Source organism: Lingula anatina, chromosome 8, assembly GCF_051362555.1.
Source record: "Lingula anatina isolate TDL-2025a chromosome 8, LinAna3.0, whole genome shotgun sequence".
Taxonomy (NCBI): Eukaryota; Metazoa; Brachiopoda; class Lingulata; order Lingulida; family Lingulidae; genus Lingula; species Lingula anatina.
In genome coordinates, this window is record NC_141774.1 from 16,540,532 (window position 1) to 16,558,355 (window position 17,824).

The following is a 17,824-nucleotide window of genomic DNA, read 5'->3' on the forward strand; positions in this document are numbered from 1 at the left end:
TAGAAGATAATGTCAGGATAGACTTACATAAATGATGCTGATATAAAAGAAAGAGGAAAATTCCATTCATTAATAGGTCTCAAGGTTATCGATAAATACGCTTATTTTTCCGGGTAGACACAAAAAAATTGTCAATAATATTATCATGGCAATGTATTTTTAAGGGTCATTGAGGTCATATTTTGTGTGGTTTAATCAAAAATCTCTAATAAGGGGGCCAAAAGATCTGAAAACAATAAAAACATAGATACATACGCTCTCGAAACAGCGATGTGGCAATGATTGTCAAAATCGTTATTTGATAAATCGCTCAGATTGGCAACCGTGCAGTCTGCGCATCGCATGCCATAGGCCTGATTCATATTGATAGTATTCACTTGACTCATCTCCCTCTCCCCAAGATAAAAATTTGACCGCGCTTTATATGCGGCGCGCTTGCTGCACTGCGCTTCATTCTGAGAGCGACGTCGTGAAGCGAAGGACAACGCGAAAGCCTCTTGTGTGTTTGTAGAGAGAGACAGAAAACAACGGTGAGTAGCTATGAAAAGATAATATCACATCTACAGAGAGTTGCTCGGTGTGTGTTGTCTCCAAGATGGCCACGTCTGTTTATTGTCAGTATTTAATTCTCATCCAGCGGGCTGGTCGATATTGATGATAATGTTTCTACATTCTGTTGAGGTTTTACTTTCAACAAAGAGGTGGTATTCATTGGGAGAGAAATTAAAGTCAGTTGCTGAAAAGAAACATTTTTCTAAATAGGCATGCTTGCAGCGTTTTGGAGGTATAAATTATGCAGAATTCATTCCCCGCCTAGCTGATTATGCAGTTGGCGCAGCTGTCTTGGTCGCGGTTATAGTCAAGCGTAACACCAAGCATCATGGCACAATAAGAGCTACATTTCTATACGTATTGAGTCATCATTATCGGGTTCAGTTTGATTTGAACAGGACGTCCTGGTCTAGCAGGGGTGGGAAGAGGATTTCAAGTTGATAACGACTCCCAATTTTAAAAGCCGATATCTCGCTATTGTCTATGGGCAGAGATGAGCAGAATTTGTTCTCACTCTGTAAAATGATAGCACGCCGCGGCTGCTGAGTCTGTAACGTTTTTATCTCATCTCTATTACTTGTACATACATATTTAAAAAAAAAAAAGGGGAAACAAAGAAATTACGTCATAGTATTCCCTCGTGCACAGTCCAGCAGACACGAGCCCTGTTCGCCTGCTGATCTCTCCAAGGACGGATTGTTCGATGAATCAGTGGCGGCCTGACTGTGGGTGGGCGTGGCTTTGTCTGGCTTGGAGATCACGCGTCTCACGCGCTTCGTGCGCCTCGTCCTTGGTTTTAGAGTAGATTTTCTTTTTCTTCTGGATTTACGTCAAATATTTGCAGTGATAAAGATAACTCTGATAATGATGATTTTGTACTAGGAAACGGAAAATAGACTCGTTAGGATGGATGAAGCGGTATTATTAGTGCTATTTATGCTGGCCTGTATTTATTTTAGTGAACACTGTTGCCTCAGGGACTGATTCAATATGGCAGTCTATGTCGGTGTGTGGACGGGGCCACTTCTTAAAAAAAGGACGCACGTGTAACGTTATCAAACAGTCGTAAATTACGTACTGACATAATGTACTGAAAAAAGCGAAGGCGGCACGTTTTTTTTTTTTTTTTTTTTTTTTTTCTTCGATAATCAAGACCAGGAAAGAAAGCCTCATTGTGTTGACATTACACTGTTTGCTAGGCAGCAACCTGCAGTTGTAGTGCTATTTATGCTGCAGTATACCGCGGAATTTTTATGACGGCTGCGACCCCGATTTACGATGTTTAAAAAGTTATCTCGATGGTCGCCTGCGCTTGAGGTGATGATTTTTCACCAGTAAACTCGACGTGTGTTTGAATTAAGTCTAGTACATTCAGCCACATGCTTTTAACTTAATAGAAACGCAAACACAGTGTTTGTACTAATCACACTGACTAATAACAGTAATCGCTGACACGAACGATATTAATGTGGCCGCCATTAAAGTTAACGTATTTGAGTCAAGTTGTCCTTCTATGCATTTCATGTCTTAAAATTCGCATCTCACTATCAATTTACTGGCCTTGTTTTATGACTGAAATCATAAATTGCATTTTGATTTTGCATTCTGCTCAACCACTCCTTGAAAAAACTGAAGATATTTTGTCTAGTCGGTCATCAGAGATTTACTTGGGGAGAGGAAGGGGAAGGGGTGGACCTTGTCATTTCATTTCTTCAATCAAAAAAAATTCACGGAGTCGCAAATTCTTGTCATTGTCCGCCCCATCCTGCAAGACCACTTCGCACATTCACATTATTTAAAAATATACACATTTGATGGCTAAAATCACAAACGTTTTGCATCGATTTGATGGCTTTTTATGAGGCGCCTACCGTCCCCCCCCTCCTGCACTTGACTGCCAAGCACCCATTAATGTTATGAATATATATTACCACGATATATGTTCTAGTAATGTACGCTTTTACCACCCATCCTATTACATATACAGTAAGTCATTGACAAGGCACCCTCCTTGCCCCATTGAACTGTTAATTAAGGTTACGCATGCTCGCCCATAGACATCTTGCTTGGTTCAGAGGAAGCACTTGTTCGTACAGGAAAACGCCCATAGGCGAGAGCTTTTTTATCGACTGTAAAAATGACTGAGCATTACCAATAGCATAATATCGTGAATCATACACGTCTGGCGTCGTCATATGGTATAACGGCGTGCACAGAATATTGCTCTCTCGTAAATCGGTATGGTGTTATTCATAGCTGTGTGATGCTATTGAATCAAGTTCCATGTTTAAATATGAGGTTTTATTTTTATGCAAATGGCTGTTACATTATTTGTCATGTTGACCTTGAGTGCACCCTGGGTGTCAGATGGGTGAAATGTGAAATAAAAGGCACACTGGAGTAGACGTATGGGCTACCGTCAGTTCTCACACATTCAGGGTGATGGAGAGCGTTTATCGATTTTGACGGCGTTCCAAAAGAACCATTTCAAAATTTGGGTAGAAAATCAACAAAACATACATTTGTGGCCCTGGTGAGCTTAAGACTTTTTTCCAATATTGTGCTGATGCGCTGGAGTCCCCCCCCCCCCTCCCCCTGTTCAAATTATCTTTGTCTGAACGCAAATGTAGAGCATAGTGTACTGTAAAGGAATGGCGGCGCGTGCGATGGACGTCTGCTGAGGGCCGAACATTTTTGCGACTCGGCTTCAGGCCCACCCAACTACCAGACTCGGCACATAAGGATCCTGAATTAACCGGTATATCGGAACACACTACCCGTTTTCAAGGTGTGTGTCAGATCGCATTTCAGAGTATCATACCCCAGAACAATTTTTGTAGGACGACCGCGACTCATCCTGTCGGTGTTCTGACTGATACTCCGAAATGCGATCTGACACACACCTTGAAAATGGTTAGTGTGGTCCGATATACTGGTTAATTCAGGAGCCTTATGTGCCGAGTCTGGTAGTTGGGTGGGCCTGAGCTTATTTCGAATGTGTGCACTTGACCAAGAAACAATTATTGCATGATGGAAATATTGCTCTTCACTGCCCGCAATTAATGTAAAATCTCATTACAATTGGCCAGAAAACCAGTCTTATATTACTTGATAATATATTCTATTGTCATTGAGATAACTGTTCATCCTCTTGCATCTTAAGTGTGAATAGATTTTCATCCATTTGCGTCTTACGTGTAAATTGACATCATATTTCTATAACATTACAATTATGATGTGAACGGCGTTATTTCACGGAGTGTAATCTTCTATTCTTGGTCTTTAATTTAATTCCTCTTATATATCTTCTGACAATGTGACCAAATGCATCTGCATTCCTTGCAAGTCAAGTGATTCGCTTCGCTAATTGTGAAAAGGCGCGAGCACTCACGCGCTCATATTGGCAATACATTGCCCCTTATATTCCATCAGACGCAATAAGCCATAATAATATATCCTCGACAAAGACGCCGCCGTTTTCTCGCAGGGCGATGAATCACGACCGACCACAGGCAGAGGATTGAGTCACAGGTTTTCCTTAGCCTGCCTTGTGCGCAAACAGCTCATCGCGGGAGATCGCCATTAAGATAATGTAAATGTCGTCTGCTTGAGATGAGATTTATACGTAATCGCTGCAAAACAGGTAAAGGGTGGCCGGATGATTGAAAGTAACATGAAAATGAACGCAAAAGATTTGGCAAGCCGTGTAGAAAGTGTAAAGACTTTATTTGTTGTGGAGACAGGTAGAAAGTGTTATTATGGTCGCAGCTGCAATGGCAGGGTGGAATACGTTATTGAAGAACCGCTCTACTAGGTAATACGTATTTTATTGATAAGTAACAATTTTAATGAACTTCTTTGAATTTTAAATGCAGTAGCACGGGTTTTAGTCTCTCATAACCCTTAGCAGGGTGGGTTTTATTTATTTAAAACGTGAGACGTTAATAAAATTATTATTATTATTATTATTACTAGGTAATACAATTTGAAAAAGAAGCGCTTACTTAATACAAAAGGAAAAAATCAAATAGTCGAAAGAGACAGTTCATTTGCGCTATTTATTGATTAAAATGAATACTCGTCCAGCTGTAATATTTATGTTTTAACAACTTGTCCGTTTGAGGACTTATTGGGATATAATGGTGGGAATAGAACGCCGAAGAAGAGAGGGAAGGGTGTCGCGTTCACAAAGTTACCTATGTAATTAATCAATTGATGGGTGTGGGGTGATTAAGATCGACAGAGGCGTAACGCTGCCGATAGTGGTAATGCATCACTTGAGAAAAATATAGGGGGGTAGAGAAAGGCTGGCGTACAAACCTTCCACCGGGCAATTAATCAATTTCAAGAAGATAGAATAACAAGAACTGGGGAATAGATAACTATCTTTCGATCGTATCTTTGCTAGTAAAGCATGCAATAGTCTTTTTCTTGTCAGATTTTACCATCTTTGCTGTAGTGGCCAACAGCGATGTCATGTTCGGCCAACTTCGGGTTATTTTGTATCCAAGCAACAGATTGGTTTCGAGTTACGGAAGTTGTTGAGAAGGTTTCCTATGGCGCAGTGAAGTATATGAAAAGAGGATTAATGCGAGCGCGTCTTGTTGTAAATAGGCTTTTATCATTTTGTTAATAAATGCAAATAAGAAATGATAACAATATTGAAATAGGTAAAAATAAATCAAAAAGTGAATTACGTGTGATATATGAGGGTCCAAATAGGAAACCGCAATATACTATATTAAATCACAAAAGTGTGTCTAAAGGGAAATGAGTGAGACATAAAATGCATTGGTTTTAACAAACAGGTTCTAGTTTCATCCTCAAGGACACGCTTGATTGTTCTTCTCTAGTTGTGGCTTCCCCATCTGTCTGCCAGCAATTTGCAACTGTCAGTTTTCAGCGCAATTAACATTGTTTTCAGACTATATTCGGTCGAAAGTTGAAGAAGACACAAACACATGTCATCTTATCTATTAGTCGACGAACTCAGCTGCTCTTGCTTTCCTTTTCAGTTACTGAGAAAAACTGAGTTATTTAAAAAAAGTTCTAATTCCGGATTCCTTAAAAGGAAACGTGCAACGATACTGCAGCGCATGGTCTTCTCAAAATGCCAAAAGATCATATCGGAACGCTGCGGTTTAACACATAACAGACAGCTAAGACAGCTACAGCGGACTATCCCAGCTTCACATGGCGTAACCTGATAACATTTCAAATTCCGACAAAAAAGAAAATTAAGCCCTTCATGGCTCTTTTAAGGATGTACATGTACCCAGAATTGATAAGTTGTCAGATAAAAGAGAGAATTGACCCCCCCCCTCCCTCCGACATAATTTATTACGGTTAACCAACATCACAGATAATTGCTCCTCCAAATCAAGGTTTAACACTCTCTACGCCATCTTCTCCCACAAATTATTTTCAGCATACAGCGTATCGTTAAAATTTGACAAGATAAAATGCTTTTATTAGATGCAAACAATACATTCTGAACGCGTTGTTGATAGTTGTATCATAAATTTAAACACCATACTTATCAGCCCGACGCGAGCGCCCTGGATAATTTAGATATGTAACGCGTTTAACAATAACCACTAGAAATAAGTGATAAGCTAAAATTAACCGTACTTTAGTGACATCCATATGGTACACGAAATTTACTGCGGTGATTAGATAACAAGTGTGGAATAGTCGCTAGAAAAAATTTCCGGCAGGTGGCATTGCAGGAAGAGCCTCGTTTTCGGGAACAATTGCCCAAGAAGTCAAAGCACGAATCCTTTGCCATGGTGATACGTTCTTGGCCATAACCATGGTGACGTGGGGCACAAAAAGCTGATTTCTACTGTAAATACTTTCTGTTTGCCTTGGCAATGAAGCAAAGTCGTATAAATAGACGCTGAGTGCTTTTTGGTGAGAGTTTGTAGCTTTGAAATACATTCACGATTCTTCATGCACACGCAGGTCAACGCGAACAAGAGCAGGGTTTTTTGTCACACGTATGAAAACGCGCATAAAACGTCATACTTTCAGGCATTTTGTCCACTAAATGGTACATAGGTTTTTTGTAACAACAACTTAAAGCACACACGTAGACAGAGACACCGCCCTCCTCTCTCTCTCTTTCTCTCTCTCTCTTTCTCTCTGTGTTAGCCTTTGTTGGAGAGCCTAACTAAACCTAAATAGACCTATGCTGTAGCAGACATCGTCGATAAATCAATAACTTTTAACACATATGTTTCACACCAAACTCCCTGACGTATTTTATTGCTATTTCGCCACTGAAAACAATATAGACTCGTATATTCAACAGCCGTGAGCTTATTCCAAATGTCTTTGCTTTCCTTTCAAGGCAAAATCAGTGGGGGTTGTGTGGTGGATTTTCATGCATTTTCCAAAAGTAAATTAAAAAAGAAAAGATATCAAGCGATAAATTCACGGAAGCAGAAGATAACTCATTGTTTACACTGCCAATAGAATTAGTTTCATCACATCAGTTGTCATGTGTTTTCATTAGAGCGAAGAAGCATGCGAGAATTTCCCTTACAGCCTTATTGCTTTATTACCGAAGTCCAGTGTGAGTCGGCTTCTTCACTGTCACATGTTAAAGTTTCTGTTATCATTGTGTCACGCAAAACCACAGAAAAGAAACCCAGACAACCAGAATCTCATAGTTATGCAGGGGCGGACTGAGAGACATTTCTTACAGCCTTCTAAATTATCTTTGTTGATCCATCCTCCATTTTTGATCATCTTTCGACAGAAAAAAACTAGATATCCGTCAATGTAATCTCAAAAATCTGACTGTCTTCTGGAAGACCAAAAAGACGGCCTCAATCCGCTCGTTTTATGTGAGACACTTTCATGTGTAATTTTCGAAGATTCTCCGATTATTGGGTGGCATAACCGAGTCGATTCGCCAACTAAGTATCCGTCAATGTAATCTCAAAAATCTGACTGTCTTCTGGAAGACCAAAAAGACGGCCTCAATCCGCTCGTTTTATGTGAGACACTTTCATGTGTAATTTTCGAAGATTCTCCGATTATTGGGTGGCATAACCGAGTCGATTCGCCAACTAAGTGGGCGTTGGAACATACTTGTGAAAGCTCTATATTAATATGCCTAGGCCTGCTTGTGCAATATGCTGTGATGCAAATTATACAAATTCCTACATGAAGAGGCGAGCCAGCAGGTCGCACCACAGATTTCATGTTGAAATATGTCATCACGGGATCATAAATGAGGTTTTTCTATAATCTTCACGTCGTTGTATATAGACCAGTCGCAGTAGGGTAAAAATCAATGTAAGGCTCCATTCAGAATAGGGGACTAACTAGTCCGAGGATCAAATATGGCGACCCACTACAAAGCTTGTCGTCTAATCCGCTAAAAGGCCCTGAATAAATATCCCGTGGGGAAGTATTCAAGTGGGTCGGCCATATTTGATCCTCGGACTAGTTAGTCCACTATTCTGAATGCGGCCTAGGGCGGATTGACTCATTGCGTGCATTCTGAGAATGTCTTTTCTGAAATATAAAAAAGGGGGAAAATAAGATCCAATTATCGTAATTCGCATAAGGCAGACTCTTCTACTGTCGAAAATCAATCGTATGTATATTCTGGTACTTTACGTTGAGTTTTATCCAGCTGACTCAAATTTACATACGTTTTGGTGTATTACAAACACAAATGAAAAAACTATCACCCAAGGTTAAGCTTGAAATGTTCTTAATTCTAACTTTTTGACCATAAATAAATGCATTACTAAGCAATTTATATATAGAGATGTAGACAAAATATTTAACCTTTTTGAATTTATCTTGTAATTTTACTGACATGATCGTAAGTCTGTTTTCTATCTCACGTTCAATGCCGTATTTTCCTTCTAATCCCTTTGACACACGAATGTGTTTTTGACAAACATCTCGCAGACATGCGAACAGATGCGAAGGAGATAAAGCCCTATGATAATGATAGCGTATTAATATAAATCATAGTTATTTTTCGAGTGTGTATATTCTATTAATCATTTCGTTTTGAAATGGAATCTAGCAAATTGCATAACCGACATTTGAATGAAATAGTTGGGTACACTGAAGCATATTTGAATCGGTCAAACTGTCGCAGAGCATAGGGTCGAGGTCTAATTTTTGTTCGGAGCAACTTCTCTGGTCAAAAGATCGGATCTTTCGAGCCGACACCCCCCCCCCCCCAAACCCAGTCTACCCTGCCTTGGGGCCTTGACCAGTCGCTTGTATCACTCACATCGGAATTTTCTTAACTAAGTGTGAGTGCGTCCCATCGCGACACAAAGGATCTCGTCACGTGCAGACGCGACCCAGACAGACATCGTCGTTAATTTATCTAGTTATGAATATGAATATGAGTGATACCCAGTTTAAGTGCAGACGCATCAATCTGCGCTGCTGCTGCCACGGCTTAATGAAAGGTGGATTACATGCACGCGCACGTGCATCAACCTCACCCGGGGTTCAAAAGGTCTCGGATACTGGTAACGATAGTAGCATGGGGATTAAATGGCGCGCGGTGGGTTTGGGGGACCTCTGAATCGCAGGGTGGTGGAGTGGGCCTTTGGTGAAACTCGTGTGAAAAATTAACGTGCAAACTCCCTTACCCAATAAAAGAAACATCGTTAGGAGTATTGTCCTGAGTTACTGGTTCAGGTGAAAATAAATAAATAAATAAATAAATAAATAAATAAATAAATATTGAACAAAATACATAAAATAAATAAACCTGCCATTTGGGTAATGAATAAGTTCATCCAGCATGAACGAATATTTACTGAAGCGCCATTAGCCTATTAGAGGTGGTACAATGCTGAAAGTAGTGCTGAAGGATTTAATTCCTGGGCTTTGAAAGCGTCGTAAACAGTATTGGTTTTTACCAGTCTCGTGCCGAGTTGTTCTAAGGAAAAAACAAAACCTTGAAACGCGTTTGGCTTATGAATCATATTGTGCATTCATACTAAGCCTATTGTGGACCGACAGTCGGCCCTAAACTCGTTAGTAGTATATCTCTGTGATCTGAAGATTTCTTGTCTGGCAGATCTTGCTGGAAGATTACGCCGTTTCAGATACGAATGTAAATTTAGCGAGCGAATTGCTTATTCAGGCCAACTGTTACCTAACATAGGCTTAGCGAACAATCCCCCATGTCGTTAAATGATGCAGCCGAGTTGACAGGGATAAGAAGTTCTTTGTTAGTCATGCTGTAATACTACTCGCTAAAAAGTTCACGACCCCACTCTTGGCAAGGATAACGTTACGTAATGGCGCCACCTTTGTTAAAAAAATAATAATGCTGGGTCCACATGTATAATATAAATTATATGTGGGTCCATTGTTCAAATAAGTTTAAGACCAGCGAGAGGCTACCGTCTATAATAACTGATTGACTAATGATGTTATCAAGGTCGATGTTATTCCTAAGATTTAGCCGGTATGAACGAGTCGTAATGCCTGCTATTTATGTCCGCATTCTGTTGTCAATTATTTCATGTCAACCCCCACTTTTTGCATCTCTTTTTATTGCGCTGTCATAAGTCAGGTTATTAATGTGAATGTACACCTTGGTAAGCACTTCTCAAACCAGTTAACGATTCGATTCCAGTTGAACTGTATTTATTTATTTATTTATAGTCCGTTAATCTGACTGACAACCTCCTAATCGTAGTACTTACACATTAAAAGATGCTGATAATACGACGAAGGCGACAGGCATACATGTATATCCTCGTCTGCTCCCCCAGAAAAACGACGCACCAAAAAGAAATGAATCAAAAAAAATGTCAAGGACGTCGTGACAGTTTCTTTATCGCCACTTTAAATCTCTTGTCAGTTTCGTAATCACCATTTTTATCTGGGGACTTTGTCCAAACAGGCATTTATATATCACTTATATCAATATATTTATTACTAATGTCTAATTTGCAATGGCTATCAGGTGGTGTGAATGTACCTGTGTTTTTCTTCCGTTTTCTCTTTGTATTGTTACAAGGAAACCTAGCCTCGCTCAAAACCTGTGGATTATGCAACTGACCGGTGACCGGTACATATCGCCCAAGGAATATTGAGCGCTTTTAGCAATTTCCACACCTGCGCAAAAAGAAAAAAGACACGAAAGAACTATTTTTGAATATCCGACTATTTGTCTAGATATCTGCTTTGCAAAGGTGTCAAGGTATAATACAACTACGTATCTCGTTTCTGTATCTGTTTCGCTTTGTGCTGTATTTAACGTTACTGCGCGTTACACAACGATCTCTAATCTTCCAAACTACCGAGTTGGATTTTCGTATTTGGTAACCCCTGAGACGTACAAGATTTATGACCGCTAAAGTTGTTATTTATGACTTTTTTTTTCATACTTTAAGACCGTCGTATATGTTATCCATAGAACTTTATTTATGGTTGCTGAGATTTTGACTAGGTTTCAGATTTAAATAACGGTGACCTACAATTTATTGAGGAAGCACAACTTTTTTATTTTATTTTAAAAAATGCCTGCTATGTCTTATACAAGCGAATGAAACATGAAGTCGGCACCAGGGTGCAGCACCGTCGTCCATGTGACCCTGAGACTTCATTCTCCTGAGTGATTTATTTTGTTATCGTATAAAGATTCTCCGCGCCGTATTGCCTGAGCAGATGTTTATGTCTGGCTGAGGTTTTTTCAATATGTTTTTACGTCTATCTCTCGAGAGGCATCATCTGTGGACTCAGCTGGGTGCGCTGAACTTTTTCGAAGATAAACAGCTGTTTGCGGAATAACTTTTGTTAATGTGAGATAAGCGTGCGGTTATATCATTATCCCAACCACTGCATCGAGGCTCGGGGACACGCCTCCAATCTGAGTTCTCCAAATCAGAGCCTCGTTAAAATCCTGTTGTTGGTAGTGTGTTAGTGTCATGACAAACCCCATGTCGAGGCTCTTACACGCCTTTCCAAAATACATATTTCTAGTTTAGACTCCTCGTAAAAGACTAGAAAGCCACTTATAGGCCTACTCTTTGACAAAATAAATTATGGTTTGAAGTTTGTGCATGTATGGTATGACTCAACCTTACACTTGTGCTAGCTTAAAAACGTTTGATGTTAAATCCTGTGTACCACGTGATATTTTTTCAGGATAAATTTAGAACGCCGACAAAATAAAGCTCATAGGGTCTTTCAGCAGAAACGATTAAAACAAATATAATTTCCGTGCATTTTGTTTTGTTAGTTTATAAAAACAGACAGCAACTTCTGGCTGTTCTAACTTATTACCTTTACTCTTCTTATTGCGTCTGTCACCGCATTCTGACCTTATATTAATAATAAAAATAATGAAAAAAAGATAGATAGTGAAAGAAACTGGGTAATTGGCATTGCTCACAGCTGATTTTGTATTCCTGCTGACGGAGAATCATCTTTTTGAGGGAAGAGTTGAAGTGGGTTGGGGGGGGGGGGTTAAAAGTACTCTTATCTTTTAAGTTCTGCTCTGTTTGTCCTTCAAATGCCGTAATGTATGTGCTCGATTTTTTTAAAAACATTTCTTCATTTTTGCAGATTCATCATGTCTGACAAACCAGATCTTGCGGAAGTCACAAAGTTTGACAAGAGCAAGTTGAAGAAGACTGAGACACAGGAGAAAAATACACTACCAACAAAAGATAGTAAGTAGCTACACTATGAGATTTATCCATATAAATGTGGCAGAGATATTTTGGAAATATTGGAGTGGATTGGAGAATGAGGTTAGGCCCTATTCATCATGAGATGATCTGTTATTTGTTTTGGGTATTTCTTTATAATGAGTTTGCAATTTCGACAGATATTTATTACAGCGCCGAGTGCTACGTGCTTGGTGTAAGTCAACTGAAATAGATGTCCGTCTGACACATTTAGAACTTTTTTGTTGTTTAAATTGTAGCATCATACAGTATTACATCGTTAAAAAGACAGTAAAAATTCGAGTTGATTAATATACATTTAATCAAAATCTTTCTCTTTTCAGCCATAGAGCAGGAAAAGAACGCGTAACAAGTTTGTGTTACTAAAGACAATGGCAAAGGCGCTGTTTTATTGGCATTCTCATGAAACAATATCACAAACAATGGACCAAAATTCAGTGACCTTTAAAGCTTCAAGCTACAACGTGTTGGTCTCTTAGCAACATTCCTTTCGCTTCTAGACATTCTGTAACTTCTGGGAACGAAAAATGATCACTATGGAAACGTGATTCGTCACTAAGGAACCTAATGCTTTCATTCAATATGGGAACGTGATCTTACACAATGGAAACAACGACTGTCACCACGGAAACAAGCACTTTAAGGTTGAAAACGAGGCTTTCAAAAGGCCAAGGTTAATTCTGAGTGATTCAAATTCGAATCATTTCAGATAGTAGATTTTGTCATTCATTCAGAAATTTCCCTGACTGGTCGCGTTATTCAACATCCACGTGATGTGGTTTTATTCCACCAGTAAACACCCGTGTTGGTTAATTGAAAAACTGACTGCTCTTGTGAAGATATCTAGAACGGCTCTCTAATTTATCAGACGACTTTGGATTTCCCGCAGTTTTGGAAACCAGTTTGTAAACCCCGAACCGAGACCACCGTGCAATGTATGCTTGTAGATCGCGAACAGTTGATATAGTTATAGTAGTTTTTTGTTGTAGTATCGTTATTTACTTATTATGCAAATCTAACCACTGTGCTCAAGATTATACTTAGTGATGTGATCGTTTAAGTACTAAATCCATGACCAATTTTGGAACCCATGAAATACTTATGAAAACCTGCCCGTTTTGAATTAATGTCCATCTTTGTTAATTTTTGTGAAGATCATGATGACTGAATAATAGTTAAATGTCAGCCGTCACTAAATTGGTACTATTGAATGTTAATTCAGTTTTATTTTGAAACTCAGTTTGCTTTTGATGGCCAATTTATCCAGGAAAGAAATGTTTTTGTTATTTCTTTGCAACTGATTTACAGATTCTTCACTGTTTGAGAAACACCAATATGCGAGATTTGACATTCATTTTGTGACATTTTGATAAATTTTGCATACAACTAAGTGTCCTTAAACAAAGTTGATATTAAGTTCTTGTTTATTTTGACGTAGATTAATGTAATGTTTGTTAAAAAAGTATTATAACTATCATTGGATAAATATTGATATTTACTCTAAAGGAAGAGCCATGAATTCACTCTAACAACTTTCACGTAAATTCCAATTTTTGATTTAGGCGGTCTTAAGTTTTTTAATTGGCATAATTTACAGTGATATATATAATATATCAGGCAAAATAGCTGAAAGTCATTACTTGTGTAGAAATTATAACGGATTTACTTTTGACTTCGATCACTTTCTGGCAGAGATTACACAGTTCGACGAATTGCAGGATGAAATAAAAAAAGTTTCGAAACTCGTACTTCCTTTTTGTGTGTCTTTTATCAACTTTTTGGGAAAAATTGGGATATGAATGAACGTATGATATTGCAAGAGATACTATTCCCTACTCTTGGCATTTTCAATTTATACGCTTCTTGCAATCTGACTTGGATGTAATTCTAATAGAAGGGAATTTTTTACAAAACGGTCTTTATTCACTATTTATCAAAAAAAAAAAAAAAAAAAAAAAATAGCTGAGAAGTTTGAGCCGACTTCTAAGTATAGAAACAATTTCAATTAACCCTTAAGCAGTCTGTCTCACAAATTATTTGTATTTCCCCCGATTGTAACAATAGCCATTGAAAAAAGACGTGTTGACTTTATAAATAAAACGACTTTCAAGTAGCCAGTTAACCAGTTGTCGAAATGGAAGCTAAGCCGAAAAGCCTTCACATTTTTAAGGGACAGACCCAGCACTTACCTGGTGGCTTAAAGGGGATACAACGCGCATGTCCAGCAGGCATTACTTAAGAACTTTAAAAATTCTATATTATTTTCATTTTCACATTTATAGAAAATTCTTTCTGATCGAAAAATTACTGAAGCCGGCCAATCGGATCCCCAGTCAAAAATATACAAAGAAGAATTAGAAATAAGTAAAATGTTACAGCACTCGTGGTCCCCAAAGGTAAAGAAATCTTGCAACAGAATTCTTGAGTAAAATTTGCAAGTCAAATTACAATACTAATTTTCTTAAAGAATGCACTTTGAACTGCGATCTCTTGCACACCATGAAAATACATCGGAGGAATTTTAATAGTGATTTTATATGCAGTGAAGGCTCATTTAACATCACAGAAATAACCGTGTGTACGCGATTATATAAAAGTACAAGCGCTTCACAGTAATAGAAATCATGATAAAGAACATCACGCACAGAAGGGGCGCTCCTTTGCACTTAAATCAATTAGTTATTTCGTGATAGTTATGGTCAAAAAACCGAATTTTAATGTTAATTTAATATATATATATATATATATATATATATATATATATATATATATATATATATATATATATATATAAAGCAGGGGCGGATAGAGGCCGTCTTTTGGGTAAGAAGCTTTTCAGAAACGAAGCCCCTTTTAAATTGCCGACCACATTCCTGGGGTTCCTCATGAATTTTCTATCAGATATGGCATTAAAAAGAACCAATAAACATGGGCAATTGCTCATGACTGTCTGACAATACCTGCCCTAAATGCACGACCGGGTTTTCACCTGTATTTCACCGTGTGATTAAGGGTGCATTCCACATGGAACTATCGTTCTACTTTCATGTGCATTTCGTTTCGAGTGCCACCGAACGCACACAACGAAGTTAATCACCCCCTAGCTGCTAGAGGAGGCGTGTCATCCAGTGAATCTGATTGCATTCAACGAGAGTCCCCGCGGAGTTGGATCGATCTACGTACATTTATCGTAGACCGATTGTTTCATTGGGAACACCCCCTAAGTTCCGTCTCATGTCGCTGTCTATCTTATCTACCACCGGAACTTCGTTACAAGATGTCATTTGTGATAAACTTTCGGTAGGGATCAGGAACTCCCGAATACGTAGACTAGAGCGGGGTGGACTGTCACATGCCGTGGTGAAGGCATCAAAGATGAGGCCGTGAAAAGGGCAAAGCTCTTTATGGCGGGAAATAGCTATGATTAGTTCACTCAGCTTGCGTGAAAATGAAAATGAAATTATCCCAGGGATCGCGAAGAGTGATATTTTCAGAATCAATGAGGAAGGTACACGGGCATGTGGTCTGGAAAAAAAGCGAGAACGCAGTCAGAATCCGTTTAAATGTATTTCGCGCCATGAATTCGCGTTTAATATGTCTTCAGATGAACGTTGAATAAAATCGGATGTAGAGAAAGTCAAAATCTCTCTGAAACCCACGTTCGGCTGTTGTCTTAATCGGTTAATCAACCCATGGGCATAATGAGCCTAAATAACACAGAAAACGACTTAAGGATACCACACTTGTCTGCCATAATGGAAAAAGAAAACGGTCAGAATATATAGGTTAGGTACTTTTTAAGAAATTTGATAAAATTGCCATGTGTGTATGTAAACGTACACCACTGTAAGCAAAATATATAACCGATATCGATCGGGTCTTTTCCATTATGGTAGATAAGTGTGGCGTTCTAAAGTAGTTTTCTGCGGTTTTAGGGTTCACTAACCGATGCAGGCGACAGCATAGTGCGTTTAAAACGATCGGTATAAAACCCTGTGCATATTACTATCTCCAAGCGCATGCATCAAATGATTTGTTTTACATTATAAATAACACCGTTAAAAGCATAGATCAGTGGGAACGCATCTCTCCTGCAGAAGCATGCTGTAATGTGAGGAGCAAATTTCCTTCCGAAAATTCTCTCTAGAACGTCCTATAGAACTCTAAGGCCGTATTCAGAACAGTGGACTGACTATTCCGCGGGTCAAATATGGCGACTTACTAAAAAGCTTGCCGTCTAATCCGCCAATAGACACTGACTAGATTTCCCGTGGGGATGTATTCGAGTGGGTCGGTCATATTTGACCAGAGGACTAGATAGCCCCACTGTTGGAAATGCTGCCTATGGTACTCCATACGAATTTTCTTACAGGCCTCCATAGGAAGCCTACACCACAGGACTCTATGGGACTCTATAGGAATTCCATCGGGCGTCATTTAGGATTCCTACCTATTACAATGTCCTATAGGAATCTATAGGATTTTGGGCCAGTTTCCTATTGGACGGCCTATAGGACCTATGAGGATGTGCATGTACATGTAGTACACAGCTATAAGCAAACTATATAGGCTAACTGATATCGATCGGGTCTTTTCCATTATGGTAGACTGGTGTAGTGTTCTAAAGTAGTTTTCTGCAGTTTTTAGGGTTCATCAACCGATGAAGGCGACAGTAAAGCACGTTTTAAATAATCGGTATAAAACCCCAACTCATATTGTTATCTCCAAGCGCATGTATTATTAAATGATTTGTTTTACATTATGAATAACATCGCTAACAACACAGACTATACCCTGAGCTTCAAAGGTCAGTAGTTTCATGTAGCAGGGAATTATATCCGATATAATTCCCTGCATGTAGGAACTGGCCTCTCCGCCAGAGGAATGCAAGTTTCCTTCTGAAAATGTTCTTTATGACGTCCTATAGGATTCTCACGCAACTCTATAGGGCGTCCTATAGGATTCTATTATTCTAGTCCTGTAGGACTCTAGGACTCCTTAGCGACTCTATAATACTCTGTAGGAGTTCTACTGGAAACCGTATAGGATTCTATGGGACTCTTAGGACTCCTACGTGACTCCATGGGACTCTGTAGGGATTCTATAGGATTCCTACACGACTCGATGGAAATTAGTGGGATATAAAGATATAAGACGTGCTGTAGGACTCTATAGGAATCCTACACGATTGTATGGGACTCAATAGGATTCATATCTAGGACAAATGCCCTGTAGCAGGGGCGGATTTAGGCCGTCCTCTGGGTCTTCCGGAAGACGGTCAGATTTTCAAGTTTACATTGACAGGTATCTATTTTTTCTGTTGGAAGACGGTCAAAATTCGAGGATGGATCAACAAAGATAATTTGGAAGACTGTCAGAAAATAGCTCTGGATCCGCCCCTGCTGTAGGACCCTAAAGTGTTCTGGGCCGATTTCCAATTGGGTGGCCTATAGGACTCATGAGGAAGTTTCTGTTTCAGTTTCCAGTGATCTACGAAAATGAGGGTGAACAGGAATAAGTTCAAAGCTATTAATCCCTATAATATCATGGGTGTTGATCTGTCCGAAAGTATCATA

General features: G+C 39.0%; 1 protein-coding gene across 1 annotated transcript; it reads left to right on the forward strand.

Moving 5' to 3' along the window:
- Positions 1-368: 368 nt before the first annotated feature.
- Positions 369-13,996, forward strand: LOC106181148 (thymosin beta-12). The gene is made up of 3 exons (XM_087019359.1): positions 369-530; positions 12,124-12,230; positions 12,572-13,996. Exons 2-3 carry the CDS (start codon positions 12,131-12,133, stop codon positions 12,595-12,597), a joined length of 126 nt encoding a protein of 41 aa, XP_086875485.1. The 5' UTR covers positions 369-530; positions 12,124-12,130; the 3' UTR covers positions 12,598-13,996.
- Positions 13,997-17,824: the final 3,828 nt, after the last annotated feature.

Coding starts and splice junctions, on each gene's coding strand:
- LOC106181148 (XM_087019359.1), top strand. CDS start 12,131: ATGTCTGACAAACCAGATCTTGCGGAAGTCACAAAGTTTGACAAGAGC. Junction 12,231..12,571: donor TACACTACCAACAAAAGATA/GTAAGTAGCTAC, acceptor TTCTCTTTTCAG/CCATAGAGCAGGAAAAGAAC.